The sequence below is a fragment of the Sphaerodactylus townsendi genome, linkage group LG06 (assembly GCF_021028975.2).
Source record: "Sphaerodactylus townsendi isolate TG3544 linkage group LG06, MPM_Stown_v2.3, whole genome shotgun sequence".
In the NCBI taxonomy this organism is placed as follows: domain Eukaryota; kingdom Metazoa; phylum Chordata; class Lepidosauria; order Squamata; family Sphaerodactylidae; genus Sphaerodactylus; species Sphaerodactylus townsendi.
In genome coordinates, this window is record NC_059430.1 from 95,565,770 (window position 1) to 95,591,822 (window position 26,053).

Genomic DNA, 26,053 nt, shown 5'->3' on the forward strand with positions numbered 1-26,053 from the left:
AAGAAGAGTTCTCCAGTTTAGAACTAAGCCTCCTCCAACCTTCACAACAAAACAGAACTCCAGGGACACCATAAATATTCCGATAGGAACTTTCCTGAGAAAGAGAGAGTTCACCTCTTCAGATAGAATCCTCCATATGAATAGCTCTGTCTTGGCTGTGGTTAAATTACAGCAAAGAGGAAAGCAGCAAAGTCAATCCCCTTGAAGTTGGCCTGAACCTGCCTTGGGTTTTGGTTTTCCTCATTCCACTGCAGCAGAGGCAGCACATTGCGCATCGCTTCCACAACGGGCAACCTGGACCGCATAACCACGCAGGTGAGCGCGCGCGAGAGAGAGAGAGAGACACGCGTGCCTTTTGAAACCACCAGCCGGGCCCCTGCTGTATGCAAATCATTCCGTCCGAGGCAGGCTCCTATTGGCCAAAGCAGCAGCCAATGGGAAGCCGGCGGGCGCCTGAGGCTTCCGAAGGAAAGTAATGGCGCCTCGAGCGCAGAGATTGAGGCCGGCGGCGGCGTTCGTGTTGCTGCCTCTCTTTTTCCTCAGCGTGGCTCGTCCGGCCTTTTCTGGGCGTTACTCGCCCACCTGGGCTAGCCTGGACTCGCGGCCGTTGCCCGGATGGTTCGACGAGGCCAAGGTGGGCATCTTCGTGCACTGGGGCGTTTTTGCCGTGCCGGCCTGGGGCTCGGAGTGGTTCTGGTGGCACTGGCGGGGCGAGCACAAGATCGACTTCGACCTCTTCGTCCGCTCGCGGTTCCCGCCGGGCACCTCCTACGCCGACTTCGCCCCTCAATTCACCGCCCGCGACTTCCAGCCCCACGCATGGGCCAGACTCTTCCAGGAGGCCGGAGCCAGGTCAGGCCCGGATACAGCCGCTTGGGCGCGGGGCGGAGATAGAGGAGTGCCAAACTCCGGGGCGTGGGCTGGGATTTAAGAGTTGTGTGATCCTTGGACAATTTGGGTGGGAGCTCAGTGGAGATGTGACGCCACAGAGGCCACCTTTCAGGGCTGTTGTTTCCCCCCGACCTCAGTAGCAATGCTAGGGGAATTCCCAGCTCCACCTGGAGGTTGCCAGCCCAACCTGGAGTTCTCCCGGAATTCCAGTTGACAGCTAGACTGCAGGGAACAACCTCCCTAGTGGAAGTGGCAGCCTTGAGCGTAAACACTATGGAATCACATCGGTCCCAAATTCCACCCTCCCCAGGCATTTCCCCCCATTCTCCAGGACTTTCTCAAGATGGAATTGGTGATTCTGGGGAGGAGGGCTGCTGTATGATTTGGTTTACATGGAGTCCATTAGTAGAAGTACCAGCTGAAATACTACAAGTTAGTGGTAATATTAGTGGCAGTGTTAGCTCTTGTTGAAAGTAGTGGTAGTATTAAGTGCTGGTAGGAGCAACTGTGATATCCTATCTTTTGGTCCTTTGGTCCAGGTGGTAATAAAAACTCAAACCCCAGTAAGAAAAATATAGAAGGTTTATTTTGTGTACATGAAAGAATACAACAGGGTATGGAGCCCCTGCTCTAAAAGCATGCCCCTAAATAAAAACAAGTTTAGACAATTATAGAAAACCTGACATCATAACCACATAGTAATATTTGCATGTAGCCAATAACTGTTAATCCAAATTAACATATAGCCCCATTCAAGATGGAGGTTGCAGGCCAAGCTTGCTGCCATAGAGGCTTCCTGGTGGCATGGGGAGGCTTACAAAGCGAGAAAGTCTTCCTGCGGCTGAGAACCCTCTATGGGCTTAAAAGAGACGGACCATAATGAAAACAATGTGATGCACGTTTGCTGCTCAGTGGCTTCCGTGTATTATACAATCTATCCAATCTTACAACTATATTTAAAAAACAATGCTAAATAACATTTTTACATGTTACATTACAAGTGAGCTTGTAAAATGAGTTATAATGAAGTAATGAAGTTATAATGAAGTAATGAAGTAAAATGAAGACTAATGGTAAATGAGTTATAAATAAAGCATATGTATATTTATTGGATATTTTGTAAGCTGACCACGGTCTGTAAATAGAACTTAAATACAACAATGAATGTTATTTTTTTAAAAAAATTTATTTATATAAGAAATGACACACTAGTACACAGAATATATATTTATTGATTGATTGATTATTTATATTACAACTGCTACTTTTAATATTATTGTAATGTTTGAAGGATGGAGCACTGAGGAAGGCATACGAAAAGCTACATTAACGCGTATAGCTTCTGCTTTAAAGAATACTCCAAAGCAAAATAAAACCTTGTGGCTTGACGAACTTTAAAAAAAAACGAGGACAAGGCTCCTTTATATGACAGTCTTGAGCAAACTCCGGAGGAGAGATTACAAATGAATGGAATGTACTAAATAACCATGAATGGAATGCAACAAATGAACTGACACTGCTGATATCTCCCGACGGAGCTCACTTGTAATGTAACATGTAAAAATGTTATTTAGCATTGTTTTTTAAGTATAGTTGTAAGATTGGTTAGATTGTATAATACACGGAAGCCACTGATCAGCAAACGTGCATCACATTGTTTTCATTATGGTCCGTCTCTTTTAAGCTCTTAAAGGACACATGTTACTCTTTCAACCCTCTATGGGCCTCAATAGACTGGTGGCTTAAGTGTGAGTGTAGCCTGCCGGCAAAGGGATGGAGCCAATGCTCCCCTGAACACACCACCTCTACACAGGCTGTGATGGCAGGGGTCCTGGGATGCTGGTGCGGTGTCCAGCGCAGCTTCCCAACATTGGGGGGTGGGGAGCATGGCAGTTGCATGCCAGAGAATTCACCCCTCCGCCGGGCAAGTGCTTGTGGAGGGCAAATCCAGTTATGCTGCCGCTCCACAAGCAGATTCACACATTGTCCAAGATTTCTGGTAGGTTTCAGACTTCTACAGTCCTAATCCTGTTTCTTTTATTGTGTATTGAATGTATCATCTTGTTGATAGCATTGACTCACTCTGTGTAATCTGCCTTGAGTCTTGGTGAGAAAGGCACAAACAAACTTTCCGCACAAATGTTTTAAAACGTTTTCATGCAGGAAACAAAATGTTTCCTGCATGGAGTTCCACACTGTTTCCCCCCCTGAAAGCCCCTTTTACAAGGATTCCTTTCTCTGAAACGTTTTCAAAACGTCTTCCCTTGCTTTATGGTCAAATATGCAACATTTTAATTCTCCCACTCTATTGTCCCCCTGTTGGACGCTTGCAGCTCATTTTATTTCCTGATTCTCTGCAGCCTCAGATTTCTCCTAGTTTTGAGTTCACCTCTTTGTTCTTTCTTTCTAAAACCTTCCTTGTACAAACAAAACAAACCCTTTCTTTCTTGGAGACGTGTGGGCTATGTAACAGTGAATGATTCTGACCATGTGCTGTATGGTTGTAGGATTCCCCTCAGCAGTCAGTAAATGTAGATTGCATGCAGTTTGGAATTGGAAGTTGGCTTCTTGAAACTTCTTTGATCAGGGGCCTTATCCCCAATGAGAGAGCTCATCCTCCTCCAGTCTCTATCTCTGAGTGATTCTCACTCAGTGGGTCGGAAGAGACATGTCTCTTTTCCAAGCACTGTTCCCCAGTGTGTCACCTGTTCCATGTATCAGGAAAGTGGGGAAAAGGTTCTTCCCCAATGGCCTTGCGTTAGCAGGTGATTCTCATAATGGAATAGGTAGGCCATGGGGTGCAGGTATCATACCAGAGATGAAAGTAAATGTGGCTCTTTTGGTGGATGGCAATTGCAAATGCATCTCTGCCATGAGCCCCGGAAGCATAAACAAGTATTTTATTGGAATAAATCATCTTTAACAAAGTTCTTGGTCACGTGAAGGGCCTGCTTGCAATAATATACATTTTCCCTCTTTGTTGCATGTCGTAGGTCCAGGGTCCACATTTGCTCCTTGGGGAGGGATCTCTTCCAGAGTCCATTAGCTTCACCTTCTGGCTTCTGCAGCCTTGCAGCAGACAGTCCCTGCTGGAGTGGGCTGTGTGTCACTCTTCTTCCTGACTGGGAACATGTTCATATTTGCCCTGGGAAGGATCTGGTCTTTCTGACAGCCTTTTTCCAGACCTTCTGCCAAGCCGGCAAACTGGCGCATGGATGTTTTACCTACTTGTATCTACACCCACTCTGCCAAGCCCCTTTCTGGCTCTCACTCTATCCCTGTGTAGGCTAATACTAGCAACAAGGTCCCCCATTTGCTTCCTAGTAAACACTGGGTGTGAGGGGGAGGGGGAGCTGATTCAACATTATCTCCATTTTAAGTGTTCTGCTACTCTCCTTGGTTCTAGCTGTTCCTTTTCTCTTTTTTGCTTCACGGGGAAGAAGAAGAGCTGGTTTTCATACCCTGCTTTTCTCTATGGCCCCTTCCGCACATGCAAAATAATGCATTTTCAAACCACTTTCACAACTGTTTGCAAGTGGATTTTGCCATTCCGCACAGCTTCAAAGAGCACTGAAAGCAATTTGAAAGTGCATTATTCTGCATGTGCAGAATGAGCCTATCTTTAAGGAGTCATCAAGCAGTTTACAATTTCTCTCCCCTGTCTTCCACACAACAATCACCTTGTGAGGTAGGTGGAGCTGAGAGAGTCCTGAGAGAACTGTATCTGGCCCAAGGTCACCCAGCATGCTTCATGTGGAGGATTGGGGACTCAAACCTGGTCTCCAGATAAGAGTCTGATTCTCTTAGCTACTATGCAACACTGGGTGCAGTTATGATGCAACAGTTTCTTAGTTGGAAAGTGTGGTTTCTAGTGGGTTCTTCAGAGAAAGAGCTGCAGGATGTTGGTGGCTAACAGGAATGTCTGCTGAGTTTGAGTGCTACCACTTTACTTCTCAGAAACTAACCCCTGGGTGTTTGTGGTTAATTTGTGATATAGATGACTGTAGTAATGCACTGCTGATCCAGCAGCACCGTGGTAGAACGTTGGGGCTGCTGGACCTCTGACCTTACTGATCTTACCGCACCCCCACTCCTCATCCCCAGAGTCTGGGTCGCAGGGCACAAGCTCAATCACCGAGTACATAGGGACAATGGTCTCCCAGGTGAGATTAGGCTCAGACGTCAGCTCCTCTCTCCATGCCAGTAGCCAGGTAAGATCATGCATCACGTGATCTCGATCTCCACAGCTCTCAGAACTCCCCGGTCCTCTCCCTGCATACAATAGAATAACAATAAAGGTGCAAGGAACGGCGGAGCGGAGACTTCGCTGGGAACATCGGACCTCGGTCTCCACAGCTGCTGGCGATCTCCACTAGATGTTATTCGGCTCGCGTCTCGTCTGGATTCTTGCAGCTGACCCAGTGGAGTGGAGCTACAAGCTGGTGCGGCGGGAAACTCCGGAGACCTCCACCCTGCTCACCGTCGCCTGGGAAGGGTCAGCGATACGAATCGTTCCAGCTGGATGGCATCCAGGACCGCTGTTCCCGGTATCGCCTGTCCTTCAGATCCGGTACGCATCCAGGGTGACACGATGCCCTAGGACACTCTCTCGTCCAGGCGGAACACCGGTGAGTATGGGGAGCTTGCAAAAGCAGGGCTTATGACAAGCTGCGTTGGACGAATCCTGTGCGTTAGCGAGAAATCACGGCCAGGAGGTCCCAGTAAAGAGAAGGAGCTGGGCAACTGGTTGAGGAGACGGCTCAGTGTCCATGGTGCCCAGAGGGGGACATTGAATCACCAGGACTGGGAAAACATCGGGCAGCACTCTTAGCACAGAGCCTGTGGCGCCCGATGCCATGTCGCTGCTACTGACGTGGAGACAATGTTTTGTCGCCATCCAGCCTGCAGACCCTCACGGCCCCTTGCATGTAGGCCGCCCTCCTTCGATCACCACCTTCAATTTCAGCCCGGAATCTTTCTCTGCCTCCCGCTGGTGGGACGCTCTCGTCCTCCTTCTGCCCCTTGCTCCTTCAACCCATTTCGCTAAACTCTCCTCAGCGGCTCAGCCGCCCCTCCCCTGCTCCGCCTTGATTTTCCAAAGCCACTGCACCTCCGTCAAGCATACACATAATGGCGCTTGGGTTTCTGAAACTCATGACGAACGATAACCCACGCATCTGCAGAAGAAAGAAACCCTGACGTAAAAGAGCGATGCCGTAGATTCTTGCATTGTGCCCCATTCCACTTCACAGATGCTGAGGGGGGAGGGTGGCGTCATTCGTGAGTTGTCGAGTACCGCTTCCTCTGAACTGGCAATATTCCACTGAGTCCTCGCAGGCTCCATAAAGCGTCACGAGAGGCGTAGGAATCACTAGCCCTTTCGGTAGAGAGAGGTATGCTGGAAGCATGTCGCGAGTAAACCAATCATAATGGTTCCGGACGCATTGGAAAACCACCTCGCTACGTCATGCTCCTAGGCCAGCACAATTTAGCCCGATCTGGGGCAGAGTCTCCACCTTAAATGCATCAGCAAGGGAGCGCTACTCAGCTGGCGGGCGCCTACACAGCCGCTCAGCTTCTGATTTTTGATGCTTTCGCCAACCCTAACCACTTGATCAGATTGTTCCTGCCTCAGGCCGCCCTTTTACAGTGATTAAGCCTCTGAGTGCGCCTATAAAGGCATTACGACAAAGTCCCCAATGCCGACCCAATGGCAAGAGTTTCTCCACCATCCGCCAAAACCTCAAAGAGCTCCCATATGCCGAAGTTTGTAGAACAGGCTCCAGGAGGGCCCTCAAGAGGCAGGTTGACAACGAGAGGCTCCAGGGGCCGAGAACTCAGCAAAGCGCCTTGCCAAAGGGAAGAGCGCCTCCGGCTGAGTGCCAAGCCAGCGATCACAGACCCTAGAAGGAAGGAACCCCGAGGCTGGTCCGACATGCTCAAAAGCTTGCCAGGATGTCGGCCTTTAAGCCCATCAAGCCAGCCTTCTAATTAGCGCCGCCCTCTCAGCTGCCATGAGGCAGCCCCAGAGGTAGCAGTGTTTCAGTGCGGCATGTGCCAGGACATTTTCCTCGGAGGAATTGTAGGCTGCCCAAGTGAGGCTCTTACAACTCCTGACGGAGGAAGGTCTCTCCCTCAGAGGGCTAAGCAGACTCCCAGGAAGGAGATCTAGGGCAGGCGCTCCCAATGCTCGCTGGAGAGGCCCAGCGCCCGGGTGTATCTCCTGCAGCGGAAACCAAGATCCGTGACTCAAACCCTTCCCCGGAGCTCCCCATGAGATCTTGCTGCTGCTCCAGCTCGGTATAGTGATCCCATCCCGCGGGAGACCTCATTAGGCTGGTCTTGCCTAAAAGGCTGGGCCAGCTGAACAGGGGTTGTTCATCGCCCAGGGTCATGTCGACCCCATGCACCAAGGGAGCCATCCACATAAAGTATGGGACAAACATCCCACAGAAACTGCCAAGTTCCACCTGAACACTTCTACCTCTATGCTCTCACTCTGAGTCTAATCTAAGTTCAGCATGTCAAATCTCGTTGCTCGCCTCCCCCTCCCACGCGTCTAGTACTTCCCCTGCTCTTGCTAGCCCCTTCTACTTCCAAAGTCACCCATTACCTGGCCATAATAGTGCCCTCCTAGAATGGCACGCATTTCAAAATCTCTGCAGAGTCCACAGTCACTGAATTGCAGCAGAAAGAAATGCTGACGGAAGAGGACTGCCAAGTTTAGACCCTCACTCAGAATGCCCCATAGCCAATCCACAGGACAATGAGGCATGGAAAGGAAAAGATGCTCACACAATGGTCCTTAAACCAAAGTCCTTCGTGAAGAAAAGAAGCCCCCTTGGTCTCCTCTCCAGCTGTAAGGTTCAAGCCAAATCTCATAGCCTCTGGGCGCCTGTGCAGTCTCTAAGCTCCAAAGTTTTCTCCCAGTGGCAGCAAAATCGTCCAGCGGTACCCTCAGAGAGCAAGATCTCAAATCAGAGTTGTAATCCCTCCTTGTTTACTTTATATGTGTGCCATTATACCATGCCTTATGTATGTTCTGTATGTCTGCACTTGCTTTCAAAGAGACCCTAAAGTTTTCCCCTCCTTAGGGATTCTTCAATTGCTTCCAAGCTATGCTCTTGTTAACTAATTAAAGTTTTTCTCCTTCTGATTATGTGTGCCAATGCCTTGAAAGGTTTAGCCCATTACAGCATCCATGTAAAAGCGGGACACAGCTCTTGGCAAGTCGTGCTCCCTAGGATACCGATGGGACCTGCTTCAAGCCCGCCTCCATCTTAGTTTAAACCTTCAAAACTTTTCTTCAAACCTCTCATGAGAACCTTTTCCTTCTCGGTCCATCTGAGCCTCACACTGCCACGTTGGCGTGGGCGCAGGATTTACGATATGAAGCTGCAAAATCATTTCATGCTCCCACATTCTCTGCTGAGCTCCCTGGCTAGTCCACGAGGTGCCAAGGGGGGGTCTCTCAATACATTACCTATCTTACACAGCCTCCGCTGTGAAGGTAGAAAGCGAGCTCAGGCGGCCGGGGGTCTCTTTACGGGAGGGGAAGGTAGAGCTGACTTCCCAAACCCTTCCCCTGCCTTCCTTTCTGCACACCTCCCTCTTTCTAAATGGGCTGACTAATCGCCCACCTCTAGATCTAGGACCTGATAAAAGGTTTTTTTTTGCAAAGCCCCCCTCCTCGAGTTGCTCCTGTAATTCAAACCCTCAGAGCCCAGGAACTATTTTCTTGCATCTTACTCCCATTATCTTTTCCTATAGACGCTTATATTATTGGTATGACTATAATTGTGAATTGTTCAAGTTACTTTGCAAAAAACCTTAGACTGGGTGATTGGGACTGCGTTTGCAAAACAAACATCCCGATCCTGGATATGACCTCTCCCTTTCTCCTAAACTTCGGGCGAATTCCTACCTTGTGCATCTCTTAACGCTTTGATATGTTGCAAGTGATCGTTGTCGGAATGGAGCCAACTGCGCCCTGGCACAAGCTTGGCCAAAACAAATCAGAAAAAAAAAGGGGAGTAGTTTCCCCTATTGACCCAATCAAGGTCTCATCCTCTTCTCTAGCAGACCATATCCAAAATTACTCTTCTCTATTCTCTATCAAAAGAGTGCCCCCCCGCCCACTCAGGGCTCGAGGCCTTCCATTGTCATCTATAAGGACTAACTCAGCCAACACGCCAAAAGCCCTAGGGGAAAGGCGTTGCTTGTCTTTTTCTCTCCCATACAGGGAATCCCAGCCTCGCCATGCCAGACCTCAGCCCCATCCCGGGAGAGATGGAGAGCGGGGCCTCCCTGGAGGATCTCGCACCCCGCCTTGCGCCCTGGGTCGGGGGGCCCGATTGCCCCCCCCCAGCCTGGGCTGAGATGGGAGGGGATCTCTCTGGGAGCCGGCACACCCATTCTTCCAAGAAGGATCATAGGCCCGGCTAGCAAGTGCCTGGGGGAACGGCAGCCTGGGCCAGCTGTGGCTCAGGAGGTTGGATGCGTCAAGCAAGGTTGCTGCTCCTCACTTCTGGTAGCTATTCTCTCTCCCTCTCTGTCAGCCTCTCCTGGCTGAGAGGGCCCAGAGTTGCAGCCAGGGACATTCCCTGATAAGATTAACCCTTGGAACTCTCCGCTGTTCTCCAGCCCGCTTGAATATTGTTGGAACCAGCCTTTCTCTCACAGCCTTTGCCGGTGAGAATCACTGAACCTACAATGCTAAAGACTATCAGTAGCTCTCCCTCACGTTCTTGAGGAAATCCATGGACTTCCGCGCCATGCGGCTCTGTAGCTTTGGTGGTCAAAACAGCAAGAATACCATGCATTGGGACAATTATGCAATCCATGGGTTGCTCTTTCCTTCATTACATCATCCAGCGCCTATGTATGGATTTTAGCCATGTTTTATTGTTTGAATTTATTGCATGCCCTAATTTTTTTGAAGTTATGTTATTTGTTATTGCTGCATTTCGCCCTGTCTGTCTGCCGGGACTCTCTCTGCTACCCAAGCTCCACCCCAGGGAGTCTGCCGGCCGCCCGCGCCGCCGCCCAGCTCGCTCTGCCTTTCGATCCCTCACAGCCGAAGCAGCCGTTAAGCCCTCTCCATGGCAGACCTGTCTCCCCTCGCAACTTCCCTTGTGGGAGCCCCGGACTTGTTTCCTGTAACACCAAGCATCTATTGGCCGAGCTGGCCTGTGCCCTTCTTGAAGCTTCCATCAATTCTACTCTCCATTGCTCTGGGCGGCTCATGGCCTCCGAGGCAGCAGGAACTTTCGTCAAGCTGCACCCTAGACAATCGCTTAAGCTATTGATTACTTGTTGTTCGCTACACCACCAAGGTTGTGAGGAGAATGTACTATAACATGTGTTGTTTTAGTCTTTCTGGATAATTCCCAGTTGCCGATTCACATGAAAGTCGCGTGGAAGCTGCAAGTAGTTGTATCTAATCCTGAAGTATGATGTTTTACCCTATTGGTGGTCAGCCCTCCTGGAGCTGGCTGCCGGGGAGGATAGTTGAAGTGCTATTGTACAGCCTCACCATTGGTTTAATCTGTATTACCTCGTTATCTGGATCTTGACTGCATTCAATGCGTGTCTAATATTGCCTGTACTATGTAACATGTGGCAAAGCCTTGTTTTATACCCCGCAGCCAAGTTCTTAATGTTACACAAACGGCTTGGCTCAGCTTGGACCTTAGACCCAGTGAGGAGGAGACAAAGCGTCCCACTTTGAAATCACTTAAGCTGTTTCGCCCCTTTTTACCTAAAATGTAAGGAGGGAGTGTCAGGTAATGCACTGCTGATCCAGCAGCACCGTGAGGTAGAGCGTTGGGACGCTTCAATGGACCCTCTGGCCTTACTGATCGCGACCGCACCCCACTCCTCATCCCCCCATGAGTGCACTGGTCATGAACTGCCTGGCTCAATCGCGAGCGCAGGGACAATGAATGGTCTCGGCCCCAGGTAGGGATTGAAGCTCTAGTACGCTGCATTCCTCTCCTCAAGACGTAGCCAGGTAAAGATCATGCATCACATGATGATCTTCGATCTCCCGCTTCTCCGGAACTCCCCGGTCCTCCCTCTACTACACCCCCAATAGAATAACAATAAAGGTTACTGAGGAACCGCAGACGGAGACTCAAGCTGGAGACACCGGACCTCGGTCGCCAGCTGCATGGCGATCTCTCCACCAGATGTTATCTCCGCGTCTCGTCTCGTTCTTACGCTGACCGCGTGGGTCGACTACAAGCGACCAGCAAATCAAGCCATTTTTCCCCATTTTTTAAGCTTGCAGATTGGGTGATTACAATGGTAAAAGGACTTTTTTTCCTTTTTTCTTCAGTAATACTTTATAAATGGAATTGGTAATGTTAATGTGTATTAACCAAGAAGGCATCTTTTCTTCATGTACTCCAGAGTAAGGGTTTTATTTAATAAGTCGTATGTGTGACACACAGAAAACTTACAAAATCCTTGCCTCACCTTGTTAGCATACAAGTGTGGAGGTGATATTTTAGGTGAATTCTGTTCCCTGCTGATCCCATGTTTTCTGTTCCCCCAGGTATGTGGTGCTGACTGCAAAGCATCATGAAGGCTTCACAAACTGGGGGTCCCCTGTGTCCTGGAACTGGAACTCCATGGATACAGGACCCCATCGAGACTTGGTGGGAGAACTAGGGGCAGCCCTCACAGAAAGGTATGTGGGTTAATATAGGTATGAGGCAAGGGGTGATGTGTGAAATACCATAATGATAATAGAGCTGATCTCCTATCTGTTCATTCTCATATCTCTTCATCTCCTTTTTAATCTCCTTCTCTCCCACACCATGTTAATCTTTTTAGGAATATACATTATGGATTGTACCATTCCATGTATGAGTGGTTTAATCCACTCTATTTAGCGGACAAAAAAGCTGGTTTCAAGACCCAGTATTTTGTGTTGGAGAAAACGCTGCCAGAGCTTTATGATCTTGTTTCAAGGTAAGAGCAAAAAACTTAAAAGATTGCAGTATCCCTGGGCATACATACTAGGGAGCAAGTCCCATTGAACACAGTGGACTTCAAAGCAAGTGTACTGCAGTCTGGCTTCACTCCAACTTGGTTTTTTCTCCTTCCATGACAGATGTCATCCTCTATTTTAAGACTGTTGTCTGGATTGGGTGTTGCTATTCAGTTGCTGTTCTGTCGTTCCTCCCTCCAAATGCAAACAACTGTGATAGGTTGTCTCTTTGAATAACAAGATGGCTGGGAAAGTGGATAGGTTCTTTTAAAACTCTTCATTTGCCAGCCATTTTTCTGCTAAAGACAGCCCTCCTCCCAGCTGACTTTTCTCCTATTAGTTGGATTCTTCCATTTGATTGAAACAGGATGCATATGATATTTTATGGAAATTGCTAGAAGGTAAAGGATTAAGCAGCGATTTGCAACCACAAACATTCCTCAACTTAAATTTGCCGACTAGTGAGAGTACTTGGGTTTTTCTTTTCTTTTTTTAAAAGCAGCTAGAAGCATCTGGTGGGAGAAATCTGTTTTACCCCGTTGTGGTTTCTTAACTGTATTTGTGGTAGTGGTGACTGTAGTGTTTATCAACCTTATAGATAAAGAATAGAAGTTGGCTGCAATGAGCCAGTGTAGTGTAGGGGTCAGAGTGTCAGACTAGGATCTGGGGGATTTTGGTTCAAATCCCTACTCTGCCGTGGAAGCTTATTGGGTGACCTTGGGCCAGTTACACACTCTAAGCCTAACCTACCTTGCTGGGTGGTTACTGTGAGGATAAAATGGAGGAGGGGAGAAGTCACCATGGGTCCCCATTGGGGAGAAAGTCAGGGCATAAATGAAGTAAATAAATGAGTGCAGTCAGCCTGGTTCATGTAACAGAGGTTGATACTAGTTGACTGTATATCTGACTGCTGGTTAAAGATATTTGATCACCTATGGGGTTCAGTGGTGGCAGAGCTCAGCAAATCCCGGGGCTTGATCTTCAGGCTTTTCAAATCTGCCATTTAGATACAAGCCGGATATCATTTGGTCCGATGGAGATTGGGAGGCTCCGGACACATACTGGAACTCTACCTCTTTCCTTGCCTGGCTTTACAATGAAAGTCCAGTAAAGGTACCTGAATTCCCTTCATATTTACTAGCCAATTAAGCTGTTATAACTGGGAAGCTTTCCCAACTCTCATGTTTAAAACAATCCTCATTAGGAATCTCCTGTGATTGGGATTGGGAGCAAATGTTTTGTGCTTGTTTGTAATGTCCAAAGCGATTCCTTCATTTTCCCCCACCCCAGCCATGGTCAGATGCGTGTGATATCCCTCATCTAGGGATCACTTGTGCAAGTGACCACAAAGATTTAGGCACATTGTACTGTGGACTTTACTTTGAAATCACAGCAGAAGCAGTGGGCAGGTGGAGAGGGGGTGGCAGAAGTGGCGAGCAAGCATCAGGCAGATGGTAGAAGCGGCCAGTGGGGGTGGCAGGCAGGTGGCAGGAGTGGCAGGTGAGTATTGGGCAGGTGGCAGAAGCATGGGGCATGAGGCAGCAGAAGCAGTGTGCGACAGAAGTGGAAGGTGGACAACAGAAGCAACCTACAATTGACAGAAGCATCGAGTGAGCAGCAGAAGCAGTAGGTGGTGGCAGGGAGCTGCACAGGGCAGCAGAAGTGTTGGGCAAGTGGAAGACACGCCAGGCAGGCAATAGATGAACAGAAGCATCGGGCAAGCAGGGAGTGGGTGACAGAAGCAATGGGTAAGCAGCACCCAGTGTCAGAAGCGGTGGGCAAGCAGCAGCAGGCAGCTGAAGCAGCGGGCAAACATTGGGCAGGCGGCAGAATCATCAAGTGGGGGTGGGAGGGAGCCGAAGCAGTGGGCAGGTGGCAGAAGTATTGGGCAAATGGTGGGGGCATCAGAAGCATCAGTCGCATGGCAGAAAGCAGAAGCAGCGTGTGGGGGGCAGAAGCAGCGGGGGCAGCAGAAATGGTGGGTGGGCAGCAGATGCAGTGGGTGAGCAGACCGGCTCATATGCCCCCACATTATGCTTGAAAGTGGCACTGGGTCATCTGCCCCCCTCTGTTCCCCCGTAGATACATCATTGGGGATGGCTGCAGCGGCTGCCTGCTGGCAGATCCACCCCTCTGGTGGTGCAAGTGCCCCAGGGAGGACAAATCCACCAGCATGGCCCTGCACTGCTCCCAGCAGTGGATTTTTTTTGCGGGGGGCAGGGGGGAAGGGTCACTCTGGATGGGGCCATAATAGCATTGTTAAATTCCCCACAACAGTTTGTAGTTTTTGGTGAGCGTTCCAGGGCGGCAGTGTGATTCCATATTCTTGTAGGAAACTGAGGATCTCTACCAACTGCACCCTCAATATATGTAGAAAACAAGTACACGAGCCCCTTGTTATAGCTGTCTTCATCTGGAAATATAATGGCAAGTTTATCAAAAAACATTTCTCACAACTTCAATTGGGACAAAAGTTAATTCATCAAGCGACTTCAGTGTAATATGTTGATATTAGTTTCATATTCACTCTTCAAGCCAACATTTTTTATTTTCCTGATAAGGCCCTGACACAAATGAGAATAGCACCCTTGGACTTCAGTGTGTAGAAAAGCAATCCTTACTGCAGTCATGCAAGTCTAATCAGAATCATGTGAGCGTTTTTCCTGTGGCCATTCATGACTGGGGGCATTTTTCCTGTGGGCTTTTTTCTGGTCATCAAAACTGTAAACCAGTCCTGTTGTGTTGAGGGAACAGGTTCCATCTGTGATGGCTCTTTCACACATACTGGATGGTGTCCAGTGCTGTAGGCTTGGGATGGGGATGATGTGTGAACCAGCCCTAGGAGAGCCAATGAAAACTGGGGTGTTCTTTAGGACTGCTTGTTCATTCCTTTGACATTCTGGAATAAGAATAACACACTAAACACTTCAAATGTATCCCCAAAAGCTGTTATTCTGTTGTTATTTGGAGCATTTCAGACCACCTGATGAGCACAGCTCTAGAGCCTTACCACCTTAAAGTCCAAAGGCTTCAGTTCAGTCCTGCTGCTGTCTTCTAGGATACTGTTGTGGTAAATGATCGGTGGGGCATCAACTGCTCCTGCCGTCATGGAGGATTCTACAACTGTGCAGATAAATACAAGCCTGGCACTCTGCCAACCCACAAGTGGGAGATGTGCAGTTCTATTGACAGGAGATCATGGGGATATCGAAGCGACATGCAAATGGATGAACTCATGGATGCTTCCAGCATAATTAAGGTGAGAGCACTGAAATGTCATTTGGGGATTGGGAAAAAATTAGCTCTTTAGTGAAGAAATTACAGAATCTTGCCCAGAATTCCCAACTGGTGTTAGCCGCCAGAGTGATGGTCTGAATTGAGTTTCATGTGTGACTGAAATAGGTCAGATTCTTTCAGAATCCATTTTGTCCCAGGGTCACCCAGCAAGCTTCCACGGTGGGGTTAACTAAGCTAAGTTAAGAAGGGGCTAAGTTGACACTCATTGCATGCTGGCGTTACTTGATTTAAGATAAATGTGTGGAACAGTTAGCATTTCAGCCAGCAGTTGGCATTTCAGAAAGAGGCCTGCCCATTCTACCCATTGCTGGATTGATTAGGACTACCTTGGCCACCTTTTCTGCAGGTTGTACAAGCCCAAGTGTCTGGGCCAAAGACAAGAGATCAAGAGGCAGGCAATGGGAAGGAGTCTCTGACACAAAACTCTGCCAAAGGAAAGTGCAAAGCCGGCTCAGCATCTAAACCACTCCAATAACTGGCCCTTCACCCTTTTCTTGGTTGTATAAAAGTCAACAATTTCACTTCTGGTCTCAGGCTTTGCACTCCTTGCTTTATTCCTCCAATTTAAAAAATTCAAGTTGGAGGACCCTCCGGACACATAAGGATATTCAGAGTCTTTTAAAAGTGTCTGCAATTTGCTGGTTCTTAAAGTGGGGGATGGTCTCATTTGGATATTATTATAAAGTTTCTAAAGACTGTTTTAATAGTTTGATGCGTTAAACATTCTGTGCTTTATGTAATTTTTAATCCGTTTAATACAATTTGACTGGAAGAAAAGCAGGTTTATATAATTGTTTTAAATAAATTACCTAGTGTAGGTATGCGAGTGTGGTGCGACTGTGGTGGTGGAAAGGTTTCTATAAAGAAGCTGTGGAACAGCCACCGGTCAGAATCGGTTATACATTTCCCTTCACTGAAAGCGTGAACAGGTATCAGTCTGGGTTGTTATAGGATATCTTTCATCATCTAGGGGATTTGACTGGATAGCCCATACAGAATCTCGCAGTGTTAAAATGCTCTTTTTGTCCTAAAATGTTTTGCTCTGCTCCTACCCTTGTCCACAGGAACTTGTGAGCACTGTGAGCTACGGAGGAAATTACCTTCTCAACATTGGTCCCACCAAAGAAGGGGTGATTGCTCCAATCTTCCAAGAGAGGCTGTTGGCACTTGGGAAGTGGCTGAACATTAATGGGGAAGCTATTTATGAATCGAAGCCCTGGAAAGTGCAGACAGAGAATGTCACCACCAAGATATGGTATGATAAAACCTAATCCAAATAGGCTGCATGTTTTCAGAACGTGGGCAGGCTCCAGTGTTTGCATGAGAAACGGTGGCATTAGGAACAGAAAAGAAATCACCTTGTGTGCAATAGGTTCTGAGACAGTTTTCACACACATTGAGTATGGGTGTTGGCTGGTGTTACAGTGATAGTGTCACATAGAGTCCTGACTACAGGAGAACCTTATTGTATTTTTAACCAGAGCTTTTAACCATGTTTCTTAACCAGAGCTTTTTGAGATACTTGTGATCATCAGAACTTTTTTTTTAGAAAAGTAAGGATTCCAGATTGGTGAAATTGGTATGCATACACACATACAACCCTCCTGAGTGAATGAAAGGTTTGGTCTTGGCACCTAGAGCTAGAGAATAGAAATCCAGTAGGCAACTGTGGGAGGGAATGATGCCACTGTGGGAGGGAATGATGCCACAGTCAAGGTGCCACTGAAGAAAGGATTCGGTTTGGGAGCCCACCAACCCCTCCATCAGAGGAGTCTATAAAAGTTCTTAATTGTCAGGCAGGCTTATATGAGAGTAATTGGTCCCATCTGTAATAATTTATGCAAAAGCAGGACTCAAAGAATACCCAGCCTTAATCAGCCAAGTCTGATATTAGTGGAATGGTTTGTAGCAGAAACCTTTTCTGCTAAAAATTGTGTGCGTGTCGTCACATAAAAAGAACCTGAAATGGGAGGGACTTTGCTACGGTGAAGGCACACAGCACTATCAAGTACAGGCAACTGAAAGGGGTGCAGTCAGTGGTGGGATTCAAATAATTTAACAACTGGTTGTTTACAAGCACCATTTTAACAACCGGTTCTGCCAAAGTGGGGCGAACCTGCTGAATCCCACCACTGGGTGCAGTGCATTTCATTGGACACTACTCTTGCACAAAGGCACTGGGGCGGTATACTGTCCAAATTTCTCAATGCATTCTGCTGCACTTGGACATTGTTGAGTGAACTTATTTATTGGTTTAGAAGATTTTATATCCCTCTCGGGCTCAGAGCGGCTAACAACCTATAGAAATACAATTATAAAACCATCAATACAATATATAAAGTTTTAAAACAATCTAAAAAATGTAAAAACTATCTAAGGTAGTGCATCAAGGGTGGAACAGTGCCTTGGTTTCTCATTTCAGATTCTAATCATGGTAAAAAGGGAAGGGGAAGGGAGAAAAGCCAGGCATGATGGGCAATGAACTCCTGTAGCTGTGTCAGCTACTGGCCTGGCAGAATAGCTCTGTCTTGCAGCCCTGCAGAACTGTGACAAATCTTGCAGGGCCCTGGTCTTGTTTGGAGAGCCGTCTACCAGGCCTGCATGGAGAATTAACTGACTTATTTGTCTTTAAACTTTTAAATAAACAGGTTAAGCTTGTCTTTGGTTCCTCTTATTTGAGATGTGATGTGCTTGGAGCCAGAGACCATTCATGGTATATGGAATCCTGAGTAAAAGAGGAATGAGGACAATACTCCAAAAGCCTTCTAGAGCTTAGAAAATGAGAGTACTTCTGTAAAGGCAACAAATGGAAAGTTTTGCATGGATTTTTGTAAGAGGCACTTGAGCCACCTTTGTGTTGTTGACGGCAGCAGTTGAAAAAACAAGGACAGGCTGTAATGCAATGTTTGCTCTCACAGGGTGTTTGTAAGGGTGGACTTTGAGGCTTTCATCACTCTTGGCTGGCTGGACCCCAGATGTGAGGGGGCGTAGGGGAAAGGCTTAGGGGTGGCCTTCAGCCACGGCAGATTCAGCAAGGGATGGGCTGGATGTCATGCTCTCATGGAAGATGGTTGTTGTGTGTGTCTGTGTCGGAATTTTCACACTGCTCATCACAGTCTTGCCTTGTATCCTCCCAGGTACACTTCAAAAGCAGCTACAGTTTATGCTATCTTTTTTATCTGGCCACAAGACAACGTGTTGAACCTTTCATCTCCAGACTTCACAGCAGGCAAGCAAGTAAGGAGCCTTGAAACGAAGAGATTCTCTAGCAGAAATGTGGCTGGGCATCGGGAAAATCCTGATGGTCTCTGCTGGTGTGTGTGTGTGTGTGTGTTTTAAGGGACTTATAGCTGGGAACGGAACTTTGAAAATCTACAGGCAACACCTGTAGCCAGAGTCAGCCAGAGTTTAAGAAATCAACATAGGAAGCTCCTTTATGCCCAATTAGATCATTGGTCCGTTGCACACTGTTCATTTAACCTACCTCACAGATTTGTGATTAGCATAACATTAAGAACTAGATGTACCCAGTTTTAGTCAGTACAGTTGTGCTCAGTTTCATGTCTAAGGACTGTAAGGAAAATAGGCAATAATATCTGCTTTTATTTTACATATTCCTTATGGCATAGCTATGCATCACCTGCATACTGGAAAAGAACACAAGTGATCCATTATGCCTTTTAAGAGGATATTTCAGGAGGTATATTCACTTCTCATCCCCCAAACTGCATTTCATCCTAGCCCCTGCATGCCATGAATGGCTGGAACTTGCAGCTGATGATGACTAGATTTATTCTGGAGGAGATTGAATTGCCCCAGCCAGTGACCCAGACAAGTTTCTGGAGCATACATCCCTGGCAGATTTTGACTAACAGCTCTCAGTGCTGTGGATAGAATTTGAGACTTCATATGGGCAGGGTAAACTATTGTCCTTCCTGAGAATAGCAGCCTTCACAGTAAATTGAGCAACCCAGGCAGTCCAATCAGGGGGTCAGGCACTTCCCATTCCTGGGTGTATTTGTTTTGTTGTCTGTTTATTTCAAAAGTGCAGATTCTGTAATCTTATAGCTTCTCTATAAGCATGAGATGTGCACCCAGGGGCGTATCTATCTAAAACGGCGCCCAGGAGAAGGACGTGCACTGCTCCCCCCACAGCTGGGCAAGCCCCACACCCAAACTCCATGGGGGTGGGGTGTGGAGTGAGCAGGCAGAGTGCAGCTGAAGCGCAGTAGCAGAGCTCACCCCCTCCACCTGGAGATTGCCAGTGGGACATGCTGGCTTGCTGTACCCTCCCTCCACATGGATGCCATGCATGGGGCCAGTCCCACACCCGATCTCTGTGTGGAGTGAGGCAGAATGAGACTCACCTCATTCACAAGGTCCATGTGGAGATTACAGGCAGGGCATGTTCAGTTCCCCTCACCACATGGAGGGGAGAGCAGCAGGGATCCATTTGAGCCTGGCTCCTTCCCCAAGCTTCACAGTCAGTCAGGTAGAGCTGTGGGGGAGAGGAAACCAACAGTATTCAGGCATAAGTGTCAAACTCGCGGCCCTCCAGATGTTATGGACTACAGTTCCCATCAACCCCTGCCAGCATCGTGCTGGCAGGGGATGGTGGGAACTGTAGTCCATAACATCTGGAGGGCTGCGAGTTTGACACCTGTGATAGAGAGATTGAGAGCAACTGGTCTCAGTCTTAACTGAGGCCAGGCTTGGCTCTTGCTCTAAGCTGCATTTGGCAGGTTAGAGCTGAGTCCAGCTCTGGCCTCAGCTGAGCTCAGATGGTCTCTTGCTGCTCCCATCTCCCCATGGAGATGAGGGTGAGCCGAAGCCTGTTCACTGGCCTTCAAACATGCTTCCGAACGGGGAGTTCCCGACCACAGTGCAGTTGGGGAGGGGGAGGGTGCAGCTGCAAAATGTGCCCCCAGAAGTGGTGCCTGGCGCTTAAGACCCCCCTGACACGCCCCCCCCCTCGGTCTGTGCCAGAAAAGTAATAGGAATGTGTTTATAGAGCTTTTTCTGTTGGTCTCCTGTATGCTGCCCTTCCTTTTTTTTCTTCAGAGTTAGGACTCAAACTAAAATGGAGACTGCAACAGCTGCTGCCTGTTGGGCTTTTAACAGGAACTTGCCAAATCTTCCTCCCCCACCCTTCCTCTTTCCATTTACCCCTTTAAATTGTCATTTTCAAAGCCAAGAAAAGAGTTACGGTTTTGCTGCATCTATCAAAGATGCTTCTCCATTCACTTGCCACGGGCCCTGGATCTTTCCCCAAATGTTCCTATTATAGACGGGATAAGTATCTATTGAGGTAGAGTGTAAGAATGGCATTAAAATTCACACCTTCAAACATTTTTGTTATTGGCTGCTGTGGGTTTTCCCAGCTATGTGGCCATGGCCGTGATCTGGTAGTTGGTAGTTTTTTACTCCTAATGTTTTGCCAACATCTGTGGCTGGCATCTTCAGAGATATGTCACAGCAAGATGTGTTTCTCGCTATTGCACAGTGTGAAGTTTTATTTTTAAAATTTTTAGTTCATCTAACAAAGCAAAAGTGGTGGTCTCCCTTTTTCATTTCTAGCATTTACTTTACTGTTCCCAGAACAGGGCTCTGGTCATGTTCCCTCTTTGGGCTGGACAGAGATGCAGTTTGTTGTCCGTCAATATCTGATGGAGATGTCAGATTTACTGGGAAAAGAGGTAGGGCTTGTCAGCATAGCAAATAGCTAGGGAAGCCAGGTTTTCCTTTGTGTATGTGTGTGTGATTTCAGATGGTATGAAGACATTGGATAAAATTTGCAACTTCCATGCAGTGGTTTTGCGTGGACATGGCGTCATCAGGCCATTCATGATCCAATTGGGACTGTGTGGAGGTGCTGATTGTATGAACTGATGTGTCCTTGTGGACTGGTGAACATGCAGCTGCTAGAATGGATATAATCCTTGCGGCTCACAAACAGCAGAGCCTGGGCACACGCCTAGATCATGAGGATACATGTGGCTTCATCCAGTTGCATTAACACAGTTTTCATTGAGTTGTCAGCCAGTTTGAGAATTCTCCACTATTGCATGCTGTATGTATAAGCTAGATAGATTTCTTGCTTAAATCAACAGACCAGCAACTTCTGTTTCCTCCTCTTCATAGGTGACCATGTTGGGATTCCCTGAGTCTTTGAAGTGGCAGTGGACCCCAGGCAAAGGATTGCAGGTCAGGCTGCCCTCTACAGTGCCTTCCATTCTCCCGCTGCAGAATGCCTGGACTCTCAAGCTCGTTGGAGTAGAATGAAAGAACTCTTCGTTCTTTTCTATCTGAAACACTAAAGCTGCTGGGATTGGTGGCATGCACTTATTTAGAGTGGGGTGGGATCTGCGATTAAATAAAACAGAACTCTTGCCAAATCAGTAATATTTAAATACTTCTTTTTAATAGTAACGCGCTAAAGTATAGAAGGGTGTATGTTTCATCACTCCAGGGACTGAAATACTCTGGTGTAAATGTGTGAAGCTGGACTTATGTGGAAATGACGTCCACTGTGACCTCTCAGGGAAATAACACTGAAGTTATTCAGTGGGATGAAATAGAATTTTAAACAGCAGCTGTGCAGAATTTCAGAGAGGCAGGTCTCTACTTCATGGTTGCTGTTTTTCCAGCAGCCAAATGGGACCAAATCAGCTTAGATGTTGGAGCCAGAAACTAGCTAAAGTGAAAGATTTCTTCTTTCCAGTTTGGAAGATAAGACACCTCCATTAAAGCTTCAAGGTCTTTTCCACACACATAGCTTACCAAAGATTTCCCCAGTGATCAAACTTTGTGTCTTAGAAATGTTTTCTGAGAAATCATTCCACACACCTCCTTTCTCCTGACAAAATGGAAGGTTTGAGTTTTGAAAAGTGACAAAATTGGAAGGTTTGAGTTTTGAAAAACCAATGGGTAGGAAAAGAATGGCTGGTGACCCAAAGAGGAATGCCGTTAAAACTGGTGTGATAGCCCAAGGGATTCTGGATATTACAGGCATTTTTACCTGTGGCAGCTATTTTGGAAAAATCGGTGGTTCCAAATTTCAAAAAACTGATTAGTGGGGAAGAATCCTTAGGAACAACTGAGCAAAATGCCGTTAAAACTGGTATGATAGCCCAAGGGATTCCAGAGATACAGGTGGTTTTTTATCCATGGTGGCTATTTTAATATTGGGTCTTTTTTTCTGCAGAGGAATCACACTTCTATCACTTCCATCGAATGCAGAACTACATTTTTATCTTTTGGTGAGACAGTATAGTTTCAATCTCTGCCTTCACATTACATTGCTAGTTTGATATGACAAAGAAAAAAATGTAATCCTTTTTAAAACTGCAGGAGAAAGTAAAGTTGAGTAACTGCACAGGACGTGGATAAAGGCCAGGTGTTTGCACAAAATGGCAACTGAATGTAAAAACACAGGTAGCTCAGCAACTACAACAGCTGGATACCTCTGGACTACTAGAACAGTTCAGTGCAGGATCAGAAGTAAGGCTGAGGGAAGCATACCTGAGACTGCACCATGACGTGATTTCTATGGGCTGCCCTGTTCCAAAGGAACGCAAGTTATACTGAGGTGCAAAGGGAGGGGGCATGCATACACTCACACACCTCAGTATACATACAAATTTTACTGCTATGTTGAACTGTTTGACGACTGGGCCATTCACAGTATGTTAATCATGAGGCCTTTCTGTTTTTCATGTGACTTCAAATGTAGTTTTTGAAATAAAAATGATGTGACTGAAGTCAATATGGAGTTGATTTGAATATAAGGCTTGTCAACAGGTGGGGAAATACTAACTATGGATGGGAACTGGGGAAAGAGCAGAAATAATGGAGCAGGGATTTTCTGTGTGAGATCCAAAGTTGGTGAGACGTGGGTGATCAGTGCTTACAGCATTTTTAAAAAACCAGTTATCAGTAATGCTGTGGCCTCATTCAGAGCAGGACTTGGTGAGATGGGGAGATTGTTTAAACCTCTCCCACCCAATGCCTGACCTGCCATCATTCTGCAGAGTTGCTATTTGCCCCACTGGGGCAGCTGTGTTCCCCCCCAACAGGGTTTAAATTTTCACCCTTTGGGTGAACCCAAATGAAAGGAGGACATAACCTGACAAGTGAATTTTAAAACATCCTTGGAACCCATTCACAAAACTCCCAGAACAGTTGGCCTGGCCTGCTCGTGCGTTATCATTGGGCTAGATTCATCCTGTGTGTGCCCACACACCCATTCTTACATGCAGAACCAAAGTGGCCCCAGACACTTCTTGGATGTCCTGGACATACAAAATGAATGACCTTTACCCTGCTTGCAGACTGTCAGAGGTGTAGCTAGGGAAAATGGAGGCTGGTGCAAAATCTGAGTTTGGCTGCCCCCCCCCCCCCCCCCATGCTCGTTTGTGTTTTTGGTATTTTTTAGTGTTTTTTCAGTTTTTGGCCTGCAGGGGGTGCAGTTTTTAGGTTAGCAGCATCAAAATTTCAGGGTATCTTTAGGAGACTATCCTGATGATACCAGCCAGGTTTAATGAAGTTTGATTCAGGGGGTCTAAAGTTATGGACACTCAAAAGGTGTATCTCCCATCTCCTATTAGCTCCAATTGGAAACAATGGGGGATGGGGGCACCCCCTTTGGGAGTCCGTAACTTTGGACCCCCTGAACCAAACCTCACCTAACTTGGGTGGTATCATCAGGACAGTCACTCGAAAACTCCCTGAAATTTTGATGCTACTAGCCTAAAAACTGCGCCTCCTGCAGGCCAAAAACTGAAAAACACTTAAATACAAAAAACAAACCTGAAATTTTTGCTCCCCCCCAGGTGCGCGCCCGGTGCTACGTGTGCACTCTGGCCTCCTTGTAGCTCTGCCTCTGCAGACTGTGCAACTAGAAATTGTGGGAAAGCACCGAAAATGAGAATTCTGGGACATCTCTATCTTGTTCCTTGGTGTGGAGAAAAATATGGGATATGTGCTGTATTTAAACAAATACTACAGAGGTGCCTGTAATGTGAAATATCAGTCTAGAGCTGAAATAAGTATGGCAGGCAAGAAGGAATCCTCTGGAAAATAAATCCCTGTCTAAACTGTTTATTTAGATGTGAAAAATACTTGTATGTGTGTAAAATTCTGTCAAGTTGCAGCTGCCTTATGGCAATTCAGCAAAGGGGAAAAGGCAAGTGAGAGGCAAAGGTGGTTTGCTGGTGTTTTACTATGTGCCATCAGTAGATTCAATGTCTAGGTTTTAGCATTATTATTTGGTTATTGTAATGTTTTATTGTTGTTTTTTTAATTGTAAGCCACCCAAAGCCCAACTCCAGTTGGGAATAGGCGGGATATAAATTTAATAAAATTTAAAAACCTTCTGGTTTCCTGCACTGATCAGGGAGCTGAAGGCCCCCACAGCCTCTTACAGTGTTCAAAACAACTGCTGGAGAGACCCAGTCTCAATTGGGACCACAACCTTGGCAAATAATGGCTTTTGACTCTTCTTCCACACATACACTTTTTCCTGATCAGAAATGCCTACTCTCCGTCTCACCACAGCTGCTTGTAAAGCTCCTACCATTGAGGTGAAGGCATTCACAATGAAGGAAAGGATGTGAGGAGGGGGAAAATTAACCCCCTTCCCCCAAGCTGCCACCCCAATCCAAACCAGGTTGCCAGGTGTCTACTTTTTAAGCCAAATTACAAATGTTTTTGTTCACAGAACTCTGGGGTTGAATGAACTTTGGCTCCTAGTTTGCCATGTTTTTGCCCCCCAAGGATAGTATTGGTGGAATTTTCTACTTCAGGAGCCAAATAATCTTGAGCTACTCTTCCTCTGTCATATCTAAACACACATACAACCTTTTACCTGCTTGCAGCCATTGATATGCTGCTATTGTCAACTCTAGGCAAAAGAAAAATAAACCCCATGGATTCTTTGGCATGAGAGATTTCCATCAGTTCTCCAATTATTTCTCTAGGGTAAAGACCAATGCAATGCTCATTTCAAGGATACAGGATTGTCAGTTCACAGAATGGCTCAATCATTAATGTTGGCATCGTGCAATCGTGTTCATCAAAGTAGATGATGCCATCTATACAAAAAACAAATTGATGTCATCTTGTCGTCGATGCTAGAAACCCAGGCTGATCCTTGGACCGTTTCACACCTGTTATGCCACTAGCAGTGCTTAGCATTGATCTTTTGCTTGCAAAACACTGGGAAGAATGGCAGTAGCCAAGGAGGCCACTCGTTCACACGCTGGCCACACATGCCACTTGGCTTGAGAAAGACCTCGATTGTGATTTCTTAAAGAGGAGGAGAATAGCGACACACCTCTTGGGTTCACCCCATAGACAGACCCCTTTGGTGCAAAGAATACCACATGCTACTAGAATTAGTCACTCTGCAGCCAAAGCAAACATGAGGTGTATTGTGGAGCCTTCTGTTGAGTTAGTATAAAACATGCCTCGGGCTGTGCTGTAGTCTTCCATTCAAGCCAAGCAAACCTGTTGGAGTGCAAGGCAGACCAGAGTGAGAAATGGGGCCTTTGCGAAGAGGAAGCCTGATAGGACAGGTATATTTTTCAGAAGTGGGAAAAGGATGGTTATAAAGAAGCAATTGCTTCAATATAAAAGTAAAGATTGTACCAGACTTTGGTTGCAATCTCACACATGCCTACTTGAGATATAACTCAATGGGGCATTTCCCAGCAAGCCTGCAGCTGGCTTGCAGCTTTGCCATATATCTTTTGGACCATTGGGCCAGGTGAAAGCAAAGAGGAATTGAGTGGAGGGTCAATGGCATTTAGCCCTGATAGCTGGGCAGAATAAGCTAGGGTCAAGAGAAAACATGTCATTAAACACTTGTTG

At 46.9% G+C, this 26,053-nt stretch overlaps 1 protein-coding gene across 1 annotated transcript; it reads left to right on the forward strand.

Moving 5' to 3' along the window:
- Nucleotides 1–423: 423 nt before the first annotated feature.
- FUCA1 (alpha-L-fucosidase 1) lies at nt 424–22,944 on the forward strand. Its single transcript, XM_048500696.1, has 8 exons — nt 424–852; nt 11,450–11,584; nt 11,731–11,868; nt 12,895–13,000; nt 14,946–15,146; nt 16,249–16,439; nt 18,322–18,421; nt 21,326–22,944. The coding sequence occupies exons 1-8, from the start codon at nt 476–478 to the stop codon at nt 21,464–21,466; spliced, it is 1,389 nt and encodes a 462-aa protein (XP_048356653.1). The 5' UTR covers nt 424–475; the 3' UTR covers nt 21,467–22,944.
- The last annotated feature ends 3,109 nt before the right edge of the window (nt 22,945–26,053 follow it).